The sequence below is a fragment of the Talpa occidentalis genome, unplaced genomic scaffold (assembly GCF_014898055.3).
Source record: "Talpa occidentalis isolate TD23 unplaced genomic scaffold, MPIMG_talOcc4v2.1 talOcc4.16, whole genome shotgun sequence".
NCBI classification, from domain to species: domain Eukaryota; kingdom Metazoa; phylum Chordata; class Mammalia; order Eulipotyphla; family Talpidae; genus Talpa; species Talpa occidentalis.
The window spans coordinates 84,365,361-84,382,420 of record NW_023601653.1 but is presented as its reverse complement, the minus strand read 5'-3'; the positions used below and the strand labels follow the sequence as shown (position 1 = coordinate 84,382,420).

The following is a 17,060-nucleotide window of genomic DNA, read 5'->3' as shown; positions in this document are numbered from 1 at the left end:
ATGACTTAGATCAGAGGCCACATACTGCCGCATGCTAACTTTGGCAGGTAGAATGTTCTTGAAAATTGAATTCATTGGGAATGTTTAAAGGGTGAGAGTTCAGATCTGATTCTAGATTTCTTTGTGAGACGTGGCGGAATAAGACCCACAGTTCCTGTATCATTAATGGGCTGGAACTGCGTGGAGTCTGGAGGTAAATTGGAAGGTGAGCTGAAGGCCGCCTCCATACACCCCAGGCCCCATTCTAGAGCTATGGACAGCAGCTCCTCCCTCCCTCTCTCGCTCGCAGTTTGCATTCTAGAGGGGGACAGAAGGACAATAAACAAGTATAAAGAAAGAGAGAAACAGTATAATTTCAAATACTGTTAAATGTCGTGAAGAAAAGAAATGCGGGCTATAGGACAGAACTTGGGGGCAGGTCTGTCCAATCCCAGTGCTGGCCATATTACCATTAAAAAATGTTTATTGTGCTGAAATAATACATGCAACATGAAATTTACCATTTTAGCCATTTTAAGAGCACAATTCAGTGGCGCTAATCACATTCCGATGCGATGCCCCCGTCACCACGCTCGTTTCCAGAACCTGCTCCTCCTCCCGAGAAGAAACACTGTTCTTTCAACACTCACCTTCCATCCCCTCCTCCTGCCAGCTCCAGGGGAACGTTATTCTATTTTCTGCCCTTTTGAATTTCTCATATTGGGTATATCATGAAAAAGGAATAATAAAATGCTTGTCCTTTTGTGACATATCCCACTTAGTGTGTTTCCAAGGACCCTCTATCTTGCAGCACATAGTGGAATTTTACGCCTTTTAAGGCTGAGTCACCTTCCCCTGTCGAGGTCCACTGTCATTTTATCCACTCACGGCATTACCTCTGTTAACGAGGTTCGGTGAGTACGTAGCGGGACACTGTACTGTCCGTCGTGCACGACACTGAGTGTTTACTCAGGGATCGTTGGTGAAATTGTCACAGAACTGAGGTGGAATCCGGCACAGCTGTCCACACCACCTTCTAGCCAGCGTGCCTGGAATCCTCACCTCCAGCACTGCAGCGAGAGCATAGGAATTGGGAGGGGAAGGCCAGTGGGTGCTCAGCCACTATGAAATGACAGTGGCCGTGGTTTGGCCCAGTCCTGCCTACCCCCTGCGTGTGGGACGTTCCTCTACTAAGAATGTTTTTGGAGCATTTTTCTAAAATAGATGGAGGTAACAATATTTTACCACCACCCCTGGGACGTCATTTCCTAACCTAATAAATTGCACATTGAGGAAATTTCTCGAGATTGCACATTTCACCACTTGGCTGCTGTTCTGCAGGGTGTTCTCTTACTGTCAGACCCCGCCCGCGGGGTGACCAAGCTGGGGTCGCCACAAGAAAGCTGTTGGGGGGACAGAAACACCAATGGCAGAGGGAAGGCAGAGGAAGGGTGTATTATGTGATTGACTTTATGCAGAACAGGAAAGTCCAGGCTACTGGAAAGGGTCAAAAAGAAAAAGGAAGTTTAGAAAGGAGCGGAATCTTGTTTCAGAAGAAACAAGGCAGAAAGCAGCGTATGACAGAAGCTTACTGGGGCCTGAACTCCGTAGCGAACTCTGTTCGCTGCTTGAATTCTTAATCAGTTGAGTTCTCAGTTGCTTGAGCTATTTACTGAAAGCTGAGGATGGTACTTTGCTATATTAAAATCTGATAATGATCCACGCTTCCCTCCAAAGGGGCTTATTAAGAGACATGAAGTTGGGCCTCCCTGGTGGCGCAAGGGGTTAACACACAACTTATGAAGCTGTCTGCAGCCTCTGCAGCATGAGTTCAATCCCCCAGCTGGCCAGGGAGCTACCCACATGGCGCAGCAGACCTCTCCTGACTCACCCGCTGCTCCCCTCAGCAGTGTACTTAGGTCCATCTGCCTGTTCTGCTCCCCGCTCTGTCTCTGGTGAATCTTCTCACCACCCACACTTCTGACCTGTACCCCAACTCTTGTATGCAGAAATAAAATAAATCTTAAAAAAAAAGATACACAAAGTCATGTGCAGGTGTCGCGCACACGGGAACAGTGAATACGACCTAGTTACACACATGCACCTGTCTCCTCCCTCTGTCTTGCCTGCTCTGTGAAGTTCTGGGCTTGGCATGTAGCACTGGTAGGCAGGGTAGCAGAAATGGCCCAAAATCGTGCACAAAATTTTTGCTTAAATATTTACTCTTAAAGCAGAGCGTGAGCTCTGTGACCTTGATTAAACATCCTCTTCTTGGGCCCCTTTCTGTTGGCTTCTTCTGAGGACGGAGAATGGCATCCCTTTCAAGACATGGCTATAGTTGTCTTTATTCATGGCTGTTTGCGCCTCTTGTTGTTTTTGACGGTAAGATGGAAATGCGTTAACTCTGGTGCCTTTGGGGGATGGTTATGTGGGGAGGCCTTCAGATATACAACTTAGCCTCTCAGTTCCCTTGACTCTGGGAAGTTTCTGTGCGGGGATGAGAGTCTAGGCAGCAGTGGTTTATTCCTAACGGTGCGTTCCATTCCTGACTGCATGCTGCTGGCCTGCTAGTACTTGATGGCATGTTGTCTACACTGGGGTGACTGAGTTCACAGAAAAGAGATTCCCTCATATCTCTAGCCGTAATCATAGCATGGATAAGTGTGCTCGCTTCATAAACTATCCTAACAAAGAACCTTAAAGATAATTTTTTCATCATTCTCATGCGCCTACTCCTTACTACCATGGAGGGAAGCCGTGGGAATTTCTTCTGTGCCTTATTTCCTCAGAGAAGAGAGTAAAAGGAACAAAAGTGCTTAATTAGTCCCGATGGTAGCGGAGTAGACAGATATTAGAACTGATTTCAGGACCATGAATTATTTACTTTGACAACTATGAAAGTTGTATTAAAAAGGAAAGGAATCATTTTGTTATGAATGTCCTAGAGAGGGACCTTAGATGCTCTGCATGGAGCAAGCTCTGCGGTAGTCATCTGCACACCTCCAGGAGTGGACGCCTGGCAGATTGTCCATCACTGCCTGTCTCCTGCCGCTGTTTTTGGCCATACTGTGACAGCGTTACTGCTGCAAGAGTGAGGGCCAGTGTTTCTCATGACTGACACTTTTGCTTGAAGTTCTTGCAGGAGAGGGGATTGAATATGAAATGAGGTTTTGTGTTGTCTAGATTTCAATTATCCAGTCCTCTTTTATGATCATCATCAAGATTTGGTGACACACACACACATTTGATATTGCATTGTATAAGCTAGGTTTATTTCCAATTAAATAACTTCATTACATTTTGAAGTTCAGCTCAATTACACTCACATTTGCTTATGGATTATTGTTTGACATCATACCTCTGGCTTGGGACAGGTTGTTCAGTAGGAAAGCTCACTGTGATCATACCCTCTGACCACTCTGCTTTTGTTGTTTGTTTTTTCCTTTGGGGAGAAAATATTTGGATTCTGGAAGGGATAATTCATAACAAACAAAATTTGGTTAATAAATGGTGAGGATAGGGACGTTGTGTACATTGAGTAGTTTCAGGTTAATAGTTTGAAGCGTGAAACAGAAGCTCCCCACGCAGAGACGAGAGCTGGCCCTCAAGGCGGAGCGAATATTTAGCACGTGGTCCAGAAGGACCTTGGCCTGAGGGACCAGAAGGAAGGCCACTGGGGCTGAAGTGTGGGGGGTAGAGCTGGGATGCCGGTGTAGTCCTAGAGGACTGACAGGAGGAGGTGGTGATGTTCTTTCCATTGAGAAAGTTAAATTCTGCTCTCGTTTCAATGCTGGGTAAATGCTGAGATTTTAAACAAAGGGTGGGTGGCATCCTTGATGGCATTTACGTTTTATAAAGACCATTGTGGTTCCTGTGAAGAAAAATGGTACTTGTTTTACCCACTGGATGGCTCCTGATGTCAGGGCACATTCCTGTGCTGGATTTGGCTGTTAATAAGGGGGTTGTAATTGTATGGGGAATATAGAGATAAAATTTAAATTAAAAAAAAAGAATCCACATATTATAACTCTCAAACGGGAGTTGTCTTTGTACACACTCCCCCCACCGCAACTTCCCTGTCCACCTATCCCTCTTTAGATTAATTAAAGTTATTCTCTGTTTTGGTGGGGAAATGATTTTTCTAGTAGTGCAATAGTTTTTTAGTTCTTGCTTACTTAAATTAATTGTCCTTTCAGTGAATTGGTGGGGAGGCAAAGGATTTCAAAAGCATCCAAAAGTCTAAATCTTGGGGTGTGTAACTGAAACGTATCATGCAGATGAGAGGACTGGAAGGAAAGTCTGGGTTTAATTGTCAGTCGGTTACTTTGACAACTTTTCCCTCCAACACCCTTCACGGTCAAGGTCACCATCTCTCGGTCATCGGCTGCCTTTGTGTTCCTTGCAAGCTGCCGCGCTCAGGGCGCAGTTTCAAGGCTTCATCCTGTGTGTGCATTTTAATCCTTCAGTTTCCAGCTCTTCCTCCCTCCACTCCTGTTGTTACAAAATACACTTGTATTCCGCTGCTTTTACAGATGATTTTGGCAAATCTAAAAATATTTAGCCCTCGATGGCAGTAGAAATATTTAAGCAGAGTCCTGGTGCATGTTGAATGAGAAGGGTGTGCCCCCTCCTCATCTAGTCAAGAAGAAATGGACCACTCAGCTGGTTTCCTTTGGGTTTCTCCTTTGGCATTCCTCTCTGCCAGGAGCCCTCCACCACGCCGGCACACTTCAGTCTGCTCAGTTATTTAAATGAGTTAGAATAAAACACAAAATCAATTCTCCTTTTTCTTCTCTGCAGTTTGCCCTTTCTTATCTCCCCCTCTTGTTACTTTTCTCCTCCTAGTTTGACCTTTCCTAATTTCTTCCTGAAGGAATGACAGACACTTGCTTCCTCATTTGACAATTACATAATGTACTTGACTCTTTGGCACCAGCAACACTCAATACATACTCATTATCACACTGAACCTTGGGCCACACCATAGTTATTCACAAATGTATGGCCATAGCCTCTGCTTTGAGGGATATTAAAGGGGAGTGAAGGATGGTGGAAAAAGTATGTGGAAAATTTATAATATAGTGTGGAGACCAGTTGGTATGTGTAAAGAAGAACACTCAACAGTCTTGAAGAAGTCCTGTTGGAGGAATTGCACCTCCATCTGCCTGACCATTGAATAGAACCCCCATGGAACAGAAGCTAGCATTTTGAGGAGTGCGTGGGACTGGGGTGGGTGACTGATGTTTCAGGTGACATGGAGGTGAGGGTAAGCTGGAGACCACTGATGATCTGGGTAGAGTTTAAATATAGACTATGGATGTGTGTAGAGAGATGGGGAGGAATGGTATAAAATAAAATCAGAGACATAAAAGGTCAAAGTTTTTGTCTTTTTAACATTTATACACCCTTTTTTATACCCTGCTAAGGGTTGCGGCTGAGCAATCATGTGAAGGTTTTGATTATAGGAGTGGTATTTCATGATTCTAGTTCCGTACGAGACTGCAACTTAGTGAATGCATTACATTCAGTCAGCAGTACTTATCCAACACTTACTAAGTACCAAATATTGCAAATACAGTCATGGAAAAGACTGAAAGAGAGCCTGCCTTGGGTTCCAGAAGGTGACAATATTGGCAGCATGAAGTCTAGCTAGGAAGCTTTGGCCTGTGAGAAATTATAGTTTGAACAGCAGTGTTGTAGTAAGGATGGAAATAAGTATATATATTTAAGAGATATTCAAAAAGTACTATTGACAGACATGAAGATTACAGGATGGGGAGGGAGGTAAGAGGGAGAAAGTAGAGGTCTTTACAGACTTCCAAATGCTGACCTGCATCCTCCAGCCTTTCTGTTTAACAGCATGGTGACTTTGTGAGTGTTTGCTTTTCTGTATGTCTAGTTAACAGTTTGACCAGCTGTCATTTCTGGCATCCCATTTGGTGGGTGCAGAATGACATAGAAAATACAATGGGTCATTGACCTTGTAGTAGAGGCCATTTGCTCTGGGAAAGCTATTACCAAGAATTATGCTAAGCAGATCTTCTTGTCAGATGAGTTTTGCTAAACTGTTCATTCTGTTATATGATATGCAGAACAATAAGAGTGCAGGGATTGAATGTAGAAGGGGAGACCGGGTGATGGAAGAAAAGAGAGAAAAAAATAGCATCTTGAAACAAAACTAGTGGTGAGAGTGCCGAGATGAAGAAAAGCAATAAAATGGAAGATTTAAGATGAACATTTGTTTTACTGAAGGAACACTAAATCAGATTATTTCTCTGAGAACTTTAATATCCTGTTTTACTTTGTGGAGAAAAATTTCTGGAAGATGCTGCAACTCAAATATGCCTTTTTAAAAAATATGATTAAATTTATTGAACCCAGAATTTCCCAAATATATTTACTCACCATTAGTAATACCGCATTAGCATTCTATGGAACAGATACCTCACATAACACATGGAAGGAGATTCTGGTATACACCCATAATGATGATGATAATGGTTAACATTTGATAATGATGATAATGGTTAAACTCGACATGGGCCATCTCTTTTAGTCTTCAGACCATCAATACTAGGAGGCAGATATTATTATCTTCATTTTCCTGACAATGAAAATACTCTGGGTTATTCAGTAAGGTATACAAAGCTACATAGCTAGCAGGCAGATAGCTGGATTTTTAAACCGATCTAAACTAAAAAGTCAAAACCAGTCACTTTGTATATTATCTTGATTTGTCACGAGACAAGATCCATGAGACTTGCAGTTGTTTGTGCCACTGAAACTTCTGTGGGTCATCTCATAAATGGAACTGTCTTCTCATGCACTCAGGGACCAAACATTTTGTCTAAATGATTGAATATTTGCTATCTCATAATTGTTGAGCCATTATATATGCTAGCCCAGGGGACAGGCCTTACACATGCATTATCCCGTTTCATAGGAAGAAACTTGCCCAGGATCATATAATTATAAGCTGGTAGAACCTGGACTCCACGTTGGTCTGTCTTGGAAGTGTGCACAATTTCCCCAGGTCCAGAAATGTTAAAATATTTGTTAATTTTCCCTGGCATTTATCACTATGCTATAGTCATCATGGCTACCACTGAGTCATATTTTGGGAGATGGCATGTTTTGGAAGAGAGGTGTAATGGGGAAAAGGTAACTTAAGGAATTGAGGGGGAAGAGGAATTAGGTAAGTGAGAAAATGACTTCTGAACTTGGCACTAAGCTAAGGCAAGAATCTGTAAGTCAGACAAGAATGGAACTCGCTAGGATCTGAATCTGAGAAGGCTCTGCGTGGAAGAGATCTAATTTATCTCCCTCATACTTAAATGCAGATGGATTTTATTTTACACCAGTTTTGCTAACCCTTTAGCAATGTAGCAGTTAATGTGAGGGTTTTAGAATTAGACAGATCTGGAGTCGAATTTTTAATCTATCATTAAATATGAACTCAGGCAAATTTCCACATTTCATCATTTAAGAAATGGCTCTAGACATACCACCTTCCCATATGTATTCTGAAAAACAATTGAGATAATGTGTGAAGTGCTAGAGAATGTAGGCGCTGACCTGTTACTGTAGGTAATTATTATTTTCTCATGTCTTTCTTGGGTTTTGTGGGGTGAACTTGAAAATGTTAACTTGGTATTTTCATTCTGCTTTTAAACATATTAAAACATTGATGCCTTCTGTAGTGGTGTTATGCAATAAGAAAATAGTACCAGGTGATTTTTTTAAAAAGCACATTGGGAATAATAGATTTGAAATGACTTTATTCTGTGCAGGAATTCATCTAGCACATTTGACTTAAACTGTTTAATCATTTGACTTGACAATAAAGAAGACATCTGTAGAAAGAAAGGAAAATACGTCACATATTTAAAGAGTATTCGTACAACTGTGCCTTGGATTTTATGAATAAGTTAAATCTGTATTTTTAGGGAGAGAAAAAACGATAGATCAATTTCCCATTGATTTAGGCTCTCGTTAAGTGAGTGAAGACCCAAGTAGGGTCTCCTATTTCTTCTATCATCACACCAAGGTGTTTTGTTCAGAAAAATTACTTTTTCTGTTCATCATTTATATAAAGTAAATGACATCTCAATTATAGGCAATGCTGATTTTTAGGGTTTTGAATGTGTTAAGGTGTCATGAAAAGTTGTAAATGTAACACAATTATAGTGGAAAATAATGACTTCATATACTTAGGTTTTCTGTTTTGTTTTGTTGCAGGATGAGTAAGAGATACTTACAGAAAGCATCAAAAGGAAAACTGCTAATCATAATATTTATCGTAACCTTGTGGGGGAAGGTTGTATCCAGCGCAAATCATCATAAAGGTAAGCTGTTCTCTCTGCTTTTCGGCAGGTGATTCCCTTTAGCACAGACTTTCTTGTCTGTCTCATTTCCTAGGCCTGACTCTCCCCATCTGGTAACCCGTGATTGGTTTTAAGTAAAAATGCGAAGACTGTTGCCCATGGTGTCAGTAGGCAAAGTCTGATCACTTAAATGTTTCTCAGATCATGGCGAGGTGTGTTCAACCTTTCCCATCATTTCCATTTTTGACATAGGAATGTTAAAATGTGGAGGTGACACGTACTAAAGATGAGTTTCAGACTGCGGTCGTCCTTGTAGTGAAAGCATCTTTAATGATGTGTAACTTCACAGTGTGTACATGTATCCATTTCCTTGCATGGCTCTTTGTGGATCATGTTTTTTCATGCCAGAATACCTCTGAGCATATTTGGTCTCTCTCCCTAGTACGATGCTTAGCAAGCTCAGTTCTGCCATGAAACAACATGAGAATATTTATTTCATTCATGTTGGAAGCCTGACAGCTCAAGATTATGTCCCTTCTTTTTCCTGTATTGAGCAGAAGACTCGATATAATGAGTAACTATCTTTTTCCAGATGAATTAAAATGGGGTTATTTCTCAACTTTCCCTACCATAATCAAGTATTCATAACCTGAATCGTCGATTTAGATCTTTCTGTGAAATACGATTTTCCAATCCAGGTTTGAGTTCTGTGAAGTGCCGAGACTAGAACCTGATTTTCTTATCTTTGGGTAGAGAGGGAGTTAGGAGTTGAATTCAGTAACACTGACGTTGGTTACACATGTGCATTTAATTATCATTATATGGAATATTAACACCATGGAGAGGGATGATGCGGTGTGAAGGAGTGATGTTATAAGACAAATCTTTTCCCCTGTATTTAAGAACAAAAAGAGACATGTTTTGATAAGACAATTTTATGAAGAGGTCTTTTGTGTTTCATAACCCTGTTTTCATCCCACCGTGTGTGTGGTAGTAGCAGACATTAGTTTTCTTTTAACAGAAAACCTTATTCCCCGGGCCTCCCAATTGGCAGCAAGGATGTGAGACTTAGGGCAGTCATGTTAACTATGGCCTTTTTTTTTTTTAATTTAAATTTTATTTTTATATTCCCCATACAATTACAACCCCCTTATTTTGACCCCAAGCCCTCCTTTCCCCTCCCCCACCCCCCCATAGAGTGTCTCTGGTTCATAGTTGTTTGTTGATTTTGATTTTCACTTTCTTATAGTTATTCTTTTTCCTGGTCCCTTATTTAGGTTTTCTAGATTCCTGCTATGAGTGAGACCCTCTGGGATTTTTCTTTTTCTTTCTGGCTTATTTCGCTGAGCATGATCCCTTCCAGCGCCATCCATGTTGCTGCAAATGGCATGTGTTTATCTTTTTTGAATGCTGAGTAATATTCCATGGTGTGTATGTGCCACATCTTCTTGATCCAGTCATCTATTTTGGGGCATTTGGGTTGTTTCCAAAGCTTAGCTATTGAAAATAGAGCTGCTATAAACATAGGGGTGCAGGTGCTCTGTGGAATTGATGTTTCTGTGTCCTTTGGGTAAATACCTAGGAGTGGAATTGCTGGATCCTATGGAAGCTCTATGTTTAGTAGGTCCAGAAATCTCCACACAGCTCTCCATAGTGGCTGGACCAGTTTGCACTCCCACCAGCAGTGCAGGAGAGTTCCTTTTTCTCCACACCCTCGCCAACATTTGTTGTTGCTAGTTTTTTTTTTAATATGTGCCATTCTCACTGGTGTGAGATGGTGTCTCATGGTAGCTTTAATTTGCATTTCCCTGATGACAAGTGATGTTGAACATTTTTTCATATGCCTGTTGGCCATTTGCATTTCCTCTTCAGAGAAGTTTCTTTTTAGCTCTTCTGCCCGTTTTTTGACTGGATTATTTTCTTTGTTTTTGTTGAGTCTCATCAGCTCTTTGTAGATTTTTGTGATCATCCTTTATCATGAGTGTTGTGTGCAAAAATGTTCCCCCAGTCGGTGGGGTTTCTCTTTAACTATGGTCTTTTACAAAGAGTTGCAAAATGCTGGGATGGCCCCACCTTGGGCTTACAAGAGAAAACACAGCCTCTCGGGTTTCCAAAAGGGTGTCCCCCATGCGCTCTTCCAGCCTGTAACAGGAGAATCGAGGGAAATGGAGGGATTCGTGGCAATAGTGGTTGTCAGCTGTTGAAACCTTAAAAAAGGTTCACGGTAAAGCTGCTTTTTCACCTCCACAGCCAGTGGTGGGATCGCAGAGAATCGCTCACAGAGACTGCCCCACGGTGAATATTGTGTGCAATTTCAAAGCTCCTTTAAAGAAATTTTTATGTTGTGTTATGGCCTATGCTAACTTCAAAACTGAGATATTTGTTTACTTCTTGCCAAGAAAATACTTCTTGGGAATAGATTATGCACGATGTCAGAAAACCTACTAAAAGTGCCAGCGCCAGGACATTACAGGAGATGGAGGTGGCGTTGCTTGCTCCTCCATTTCTACCCGGACTCCGACGTTTCAGATGAAGATTTTAGGAAAAATTTCTCCCTTGCTTCCACTTTCCTTCCCTCCTCCTCGTCTTTCTTCCCTTTATGTATCTCATACAGAATGCCCTTTAGAAAACTATTTCACAGTTAAACCGTAAGTGTAATGTGTACGTGTAAGTTGTAGGACATGTAGATACAATGAACACCGGGTGCTCACCCCCCCCATTGAAAATGCGGAATGTCTGGTCTCTTGAGGCTGCCTGAGGCTGCCGCTCCTTCCCGAAGATCATCTCCAGTCTGAATTTGGTGGTTGTAATTCCTTGGCTTTTATTTATAATTCCATCATGTATTGATAGATCTCCAAATGGCATATTGCTTAATTTTGGTGGTTATTGGATTTTCATAATAGTATTATACAAAATGATGTAAGAATTATAGGAAATAAAATATTAAAAACAATGCTATTGCATGCATGGAATAAAACCAAGTAAAATATAAAAAAAATATATTTTAAAATCTTGTGTAGGAAGATAGTTTGCTTTATTTCAAATTATTTATAATGGCATACCTAAAAAAGGTAAAAATTTTTGGTGAATACTTCATAATGTTTAATATATTATTGCATAAATCTTTGAAATTTTATTAGTGGAATTAATTTGCACAAGCATGGGTAAGATGGAAAATAGATATTCTCAATTAAGATAAAAAATTTTAATATAGATTCTAAGGTCTCTAGGCACATTTAAAATAAAAAGACATATAACCTGGGATTCAACAGCATTAAAAAATCTTGAATACAGTATAGTATTATACTGTATTTTTCTGTAATTTGCATAACAGCAGAGTTGCAATATAGCCCAACAATGTATTTGTGACATTCATTGTAGTTGATGGCGTGTAAGCTGTAGCTTATTCATTATTTTTGCCATGGCTCCACATTTTATAGTATGAAGTCACCACAGTTTTTGCATTGATGTTTGGTGTCCTATTTTCTTGCCTCTGTGAACAAGGCTTTTGCGAACATTTGGACAAGGTGCACCTTTGCAAGTGTTCATCATGAGCACATTTCTCGAAGAAAAATTACAAGCTCTGAGGGCATGCCAAGCTTCTGTCTTACATAATGCCACGTGATTTTTCAGGTGTTATTCAAGGTGTTTTCTTACTGTTTGCATTTTGCGCTGAGTTTGTAGTTAACATCTTCCACGGTTGTGCGAACAGTGCTCACCTTGCCATGCTCACTGAAGAGTGCACTTCTTAATTAGCTTCACCTGAGTTGATCAAGGTCATTAATTCTCAAAGGATCAACTTTTGCCTTTGTTGAACCTATCATTTATATCTTCTTGTACTTAATTACTGTCTACTCTTTATTATTTCATAATTTTATTTCTTTACATGACAAACCTAAGTTATACTTAGTGGATGCCAGGCACTCATGGGGAAATGAATCCTCCCTGAACTTCTCAGTGGCCCTGTAGAGAACTCTAGCCTCCTGAGACATTTCACACACCAGGAGGATTAGGTCAGTAGTCATGTGTTTAGTTAATCAATTGACCAACCATTGGTTTAGTTACTGGACAATCATATGCTATCTCAAGTATGGTTCATTTGTATAATTAATTAGGTTGGTTAATAAAATGTTAATAAAATTCCTCTTGTCTTTCCAAGATGACTAAATGGTTGTAGTTTGGATTAATTCCTTATGGTAAGTCTTCATGGTTCCAAAAAGATTGGGTCACTAATTCCCTACATACAAAATGCAGACCGATAAACCAAAGGGTTTATTGGACCCTTTGAAAGATTTATTTACATATAAAGTGTTAGAGTGAGTGCCTTGGATCATTTCTATCCATCTCAAGGGATGAAATGATTTTCCTTTTCTTTCAGCATGGACAGGGAATGACTGTCTCTCTCTCTCCTATAAATAAATGTAAAAAAATCCATTGTTCTGTCATGTTCAGATACTTATGGAGAACATTTGACCTGGGTTTCATCACATATAAGGGAGGCTGAGTCCTTTTTATTGTGAGATAAAAAAATAGAAATAATTATTACTTATAATGAGTATAAGGTAATTAGAAATCAGTCAGCAGTCAAGTTGAGATGCCTATAATTCACCAATTGATGATAGCAGATTCGTTGACTATCAACTTTTTAAAATATGTATTATTCCTCTTATAAGGCACTTGTCTCAACAACTCTGCCTAGAAATATAAATCTTTTAATAATTGTATTTAGGCCTCAGGGACAGAGTGGTGGTGGTAAGAAATTTTAGGTGTTAAATTCCAATTCTTTCATATCTTGAAGACCTGAAAAAATGACACACACACATGTATAGATATGTATATATATGAATGCAGGTGAATGCATATATGTGTGTATCTACCTTTTATACATACGTACAAACCTTATTTGAATAAGCACATGATTGTCCACTAACTCAAATCAATGGTTAAGCCAATTATTATCTCTTTTTCTAATTTGAAAATAAAAACAAAAGCAACAACTGTCTGTGATTGGAGTACATTGTGTGAACATTCAGCATAGAAGTGATAAAGCTAAGTACTTAACACTCAGCAGCACTATTCGAGGGACATTACAGATGTCAACTTATTTAATCTTCATAACAATTTGTGAGATTGATGCTGTTATTAAAACCATTTTATACATCAGACAATGTGGCAAAGATTGGTTGGTTAAATAATTTATTCAGGTTACCTTATCAAAACTAATGGAGGCAGGACTCAAATGTAGGCAGTCTTGTTCCTACTACATGATACATATCTAGCAGTGAATTTCTTTTCATTTATACTATTTGATACTTAGATAACTTCCTGAATCTGTCGAGTGGCGTTTTTCATGAACTCTGAAAAAATTTCAAGCGTTATCTCTTCAACTATTGCTTCTACAAGTGTCTACTAAACTAGAACAAGTCACATGAATGTCAGTTTTTCACTCTGTTTTCTGTGCACTTCAACCTTGATTTTATATTTGCTACTTTCAAGTCTCTCTATGCTACTTTCTGATATTTATTCAGATCTTCTTTGCACTGCACTCATTTTCTGGCCTAAATGCCCTAAAATTCTTAAATTGCATTTTAATTCCATCCATGTTTTGCTACTAAACATTTTTTTTCCTCGCAAATTGACTTGCTTTTTAAATATTTTTGTTCTCCCTCATGTTTACATTTCTTTTTGTATTATATATATAATATATAAATTATATATTTGACTTGATGACACTTTTTGGGTTTCTTTCTGGTGGGCTTCACTCATGATACATTGTTTTAATATTTTGTTATTTAAAAAAATTGTAAGCTCATGTTCATTGGCATCATATTAGTGAGTACTTTAGGATGCACTTTTACTGAAATGATTTGCATATCCTCGACAAATGAGGAATTAGTGTTGATGTGATTGCTTGAAAGAGTGCTCTCAGGAGAAGAAGAGAGAGGGCAGAAGGATAGAGCAGGAGATCAAAGCTAAGCAGGGTCTCAGCTGGAGGACACTGTGGGGAGGCTCAGAAACATGAATTTTCAGAGTTTGGCCCTTCTTGAGGCAAAGTGGAAGCTGCTTCTACCCTCGTGTCCACTTCTCAGTGGCCATTGACCTATTCTCGGCGACAGGGAGGAGCCTTCCTGTGGAAGTGCTGCTGCTTCAGCAGAGCATGATCTGCAGACAAATGGTGGCTGTGAGCTGTGCTCTCCTGGTGTGCACAAGTAGATGAAAGGTGCAGCCGATGAAAGGCTCTCGGTGATGGGCCAGCAGTTCTGTTCCACTCTCGTCCACTCCTCATATGCCTCAGGCCCACTTGCATCTCACTAAAGCTCACTCCATCCAGCCAACACTGTCAGAGACTGGGGATGGTCACAATTTCTGAGAAAACATGCTTGAGGAGGACCAGGGAGGCCCCCACTGATACCAGGGGCCCCAAAGCTATTACTGCTATTGACCATTTGCCCACCCCGCCCCCGGCCACTTTAGTCTCTCTTCTCCTTCAGCATTTCTGCTCTTCTGGGAGGCTTGACTGATACTTTCCTTAGTCATCATGCCTGAGTGTTCTGAGCTCTGGATTATGCTCTTATGCAGTGGTTGTTGTACTTACAAATTTATATAGTTAAAACCATGTATGGGGATGCCAAGAAATGTCCCAGTGGATCATCTGAGAGCCCAAAATATTGCTTTGTGCCCACAGTATACAGAAGCCACTTCCTCGTGACCACCAGGGTCATTTACTCCACTAACGTTTAAGTCCTTTCTGTTCGGCCTGGTCTCTGGGGCTGACAAGGCAGAGGTCATGGTTTTGTCTGTCAGGACTTCAGGCCTCGTACTGTTTCTCCTGCAAAGCATAGTCTTCCAGGCTGCTGCTAGTCATTGACTCCTGGAGTCTACTGGTAGTTTTCAAAGAAATATGTTGGATTGGCTGATTCTGATGGGAAATTTGTTTTCCTCAATAATTTTTTAGTATGTTCTGTAAGGGCTGAGAATATAGTAGTACATAAAAGTGCATACAAATTCTTTGTTTTTATGGAGTTTTTGCCCTGAAGGTGTGAAGATAAACACAACAGTTTTATAGCATAAATAAAGGAAGGAAGAGATATAAGGAGTGTTCAAAAGGGATTGGCATTTAAAATAAGGCCTTTGGGTAAGACTGAAAGTTTCCAAGGGACCCATCTTGGGGAATATTTGGAGAAATATCTGGATGTTCCATAAAAAGCAGCAAAAGTATGAATGTTTTCAAGTAGGACCGTGCCTAGAGATAACAAGGGGATAGCAAGAAGACTACCGTTCATATAGTATGCAAGAAGGAGAGTCAGTCATTATAAAACACATAAATGTAGATGATAAAAGAAGAGAATAAATAACTCTTTGAAGTACCAGTGTAATCAGTGTGTTCTCCAGAGCACCCAAGTAAGAATTGCGTTACTCTGTCTTGTGAACCTGATGCAGAAACACTGTAGAAATCTAGAGCATTTGGATTTGCAAAATGGGCTATCTAAAAATCAGAAAATGTTTTCACCTGCTTCATCCAATCTTCTGAGCTTTGGGGGAACAAACAGTCCCTCACACACAGACACATAAATTTATTGCTCAGAGGGCCACAGAGACTTGGTACTGGACTTTCACAATTGTGTTGAGCTGGGCGTGTGCGTGTGTGTGTTTTTGATTTACTCAGTTTTGTGGCAGCTAGTCAGAAAGCATAAGAAGTGTTTCACCCCGGGAAGCAATTACATTACATGCAGCTTCAGATATTAGGCGCCAGAGAGGAAACATTTCAGTTAGGACTCCGAGTAACCCACAGAAGATGTCATCGTGAATCTTCGAAGCCAACAGCTTGTCTTATCTACCTCTCACACCCAAACTAAATCTCAAGTGAGAGTCATCACTGGATGTTTGATTTGGATGAAGGTCAGTATTTAGTGTGAAAAATAGATGCAGGCGAGAGACACATCCAACAAAGAAAACTGAAAAACTTCATTTGATTAACTAAGATTGAATAATGTTAATGCCATTGGAATATAATGTTTAACATGACTTGAAATATTTGATTCGTTAGTTTTTCCCCCCTAAAAATACTCCCAAAATAATAAAGATAATTTTTAGTTCGAAGTCCAGATAAGAGAATAGCCATTTTCGTTTTGTGGGGGGGTTAACTCCTCATTTGCTTCCTGGTACACTTGATTATTTATCCAAACAAATACCCAGCACAGAAAACATGCATTGTGTGGCTATAGCATATTGGGCATTAGTTCAATTTCTGTTGATAGAAAAATGAGCACAACAGTGAGGAAAAAAAGACCACAACGATCCGTATCTGATGGAGCTTCCAGTATAATAGCCAAGAAGAAAAACATTAATCAAAGAATCAGACTAACATTTAATTACAAATGGTGCGAGAAAGTGCTCTTCCCAAGGAGAGGCATTTGAGCTGGGGTCTGACTGGCGCTGGGAGGTACGTGGAGGGGCTGGAGTCTGCAGAGGGCAGTGTCCCGAGCCCCCCGGGCCTGGAGGAAGAGCATCCTCAGGAGCCGGGCAATCAGCGCATCAGGGCTCAGGGGCACCAACCAGGGATGGCGGAGCTCAGTGGCGTGGAAAGGTGGCTGGTGGGTAGATTTTGGGGCCATTTTCACAGCGGTGGTTTTCTGACAGTTAAAATCGATTGATTCAATTTCGCTCCGATAGTATTAAGTTCTCTTGGCCTGGTTTGCTGCAGACTATGAAGTTCACCTACGTTGAATACCCTGATGTATCATTCATTGTTTCCAG

General features: G+C 40.4%; 1 protein-coding gene across 2 annotated transcripts in view; it reads left to right on the top strand.

Moving 5' to 3' along the window:
• The window catches only part of TAFA2 (TAFA chemokine like family member 2), a 297,149-nt gene that overhangs the window by 190,554 nt on the left and 89,535 nt on the right, over positions 1-17,060 (top strand). For both annotated transcript variants that reach the window (XR_005125860.2, XM_037515095.2), the window contains exon 2: positions 8,218-8,324. Coding sequence is in view for 1 of the 2 variants with exons in the window: in XM_037515095.2 (XP_037370992.1) it covers positions 8,219-8,324 (106 nt within the window). In the remaining variant the exon portion in view is untranslated. The remainder of the gene's footprint in view (positions 1-8,217; positions 8,325-17,060) is intronic.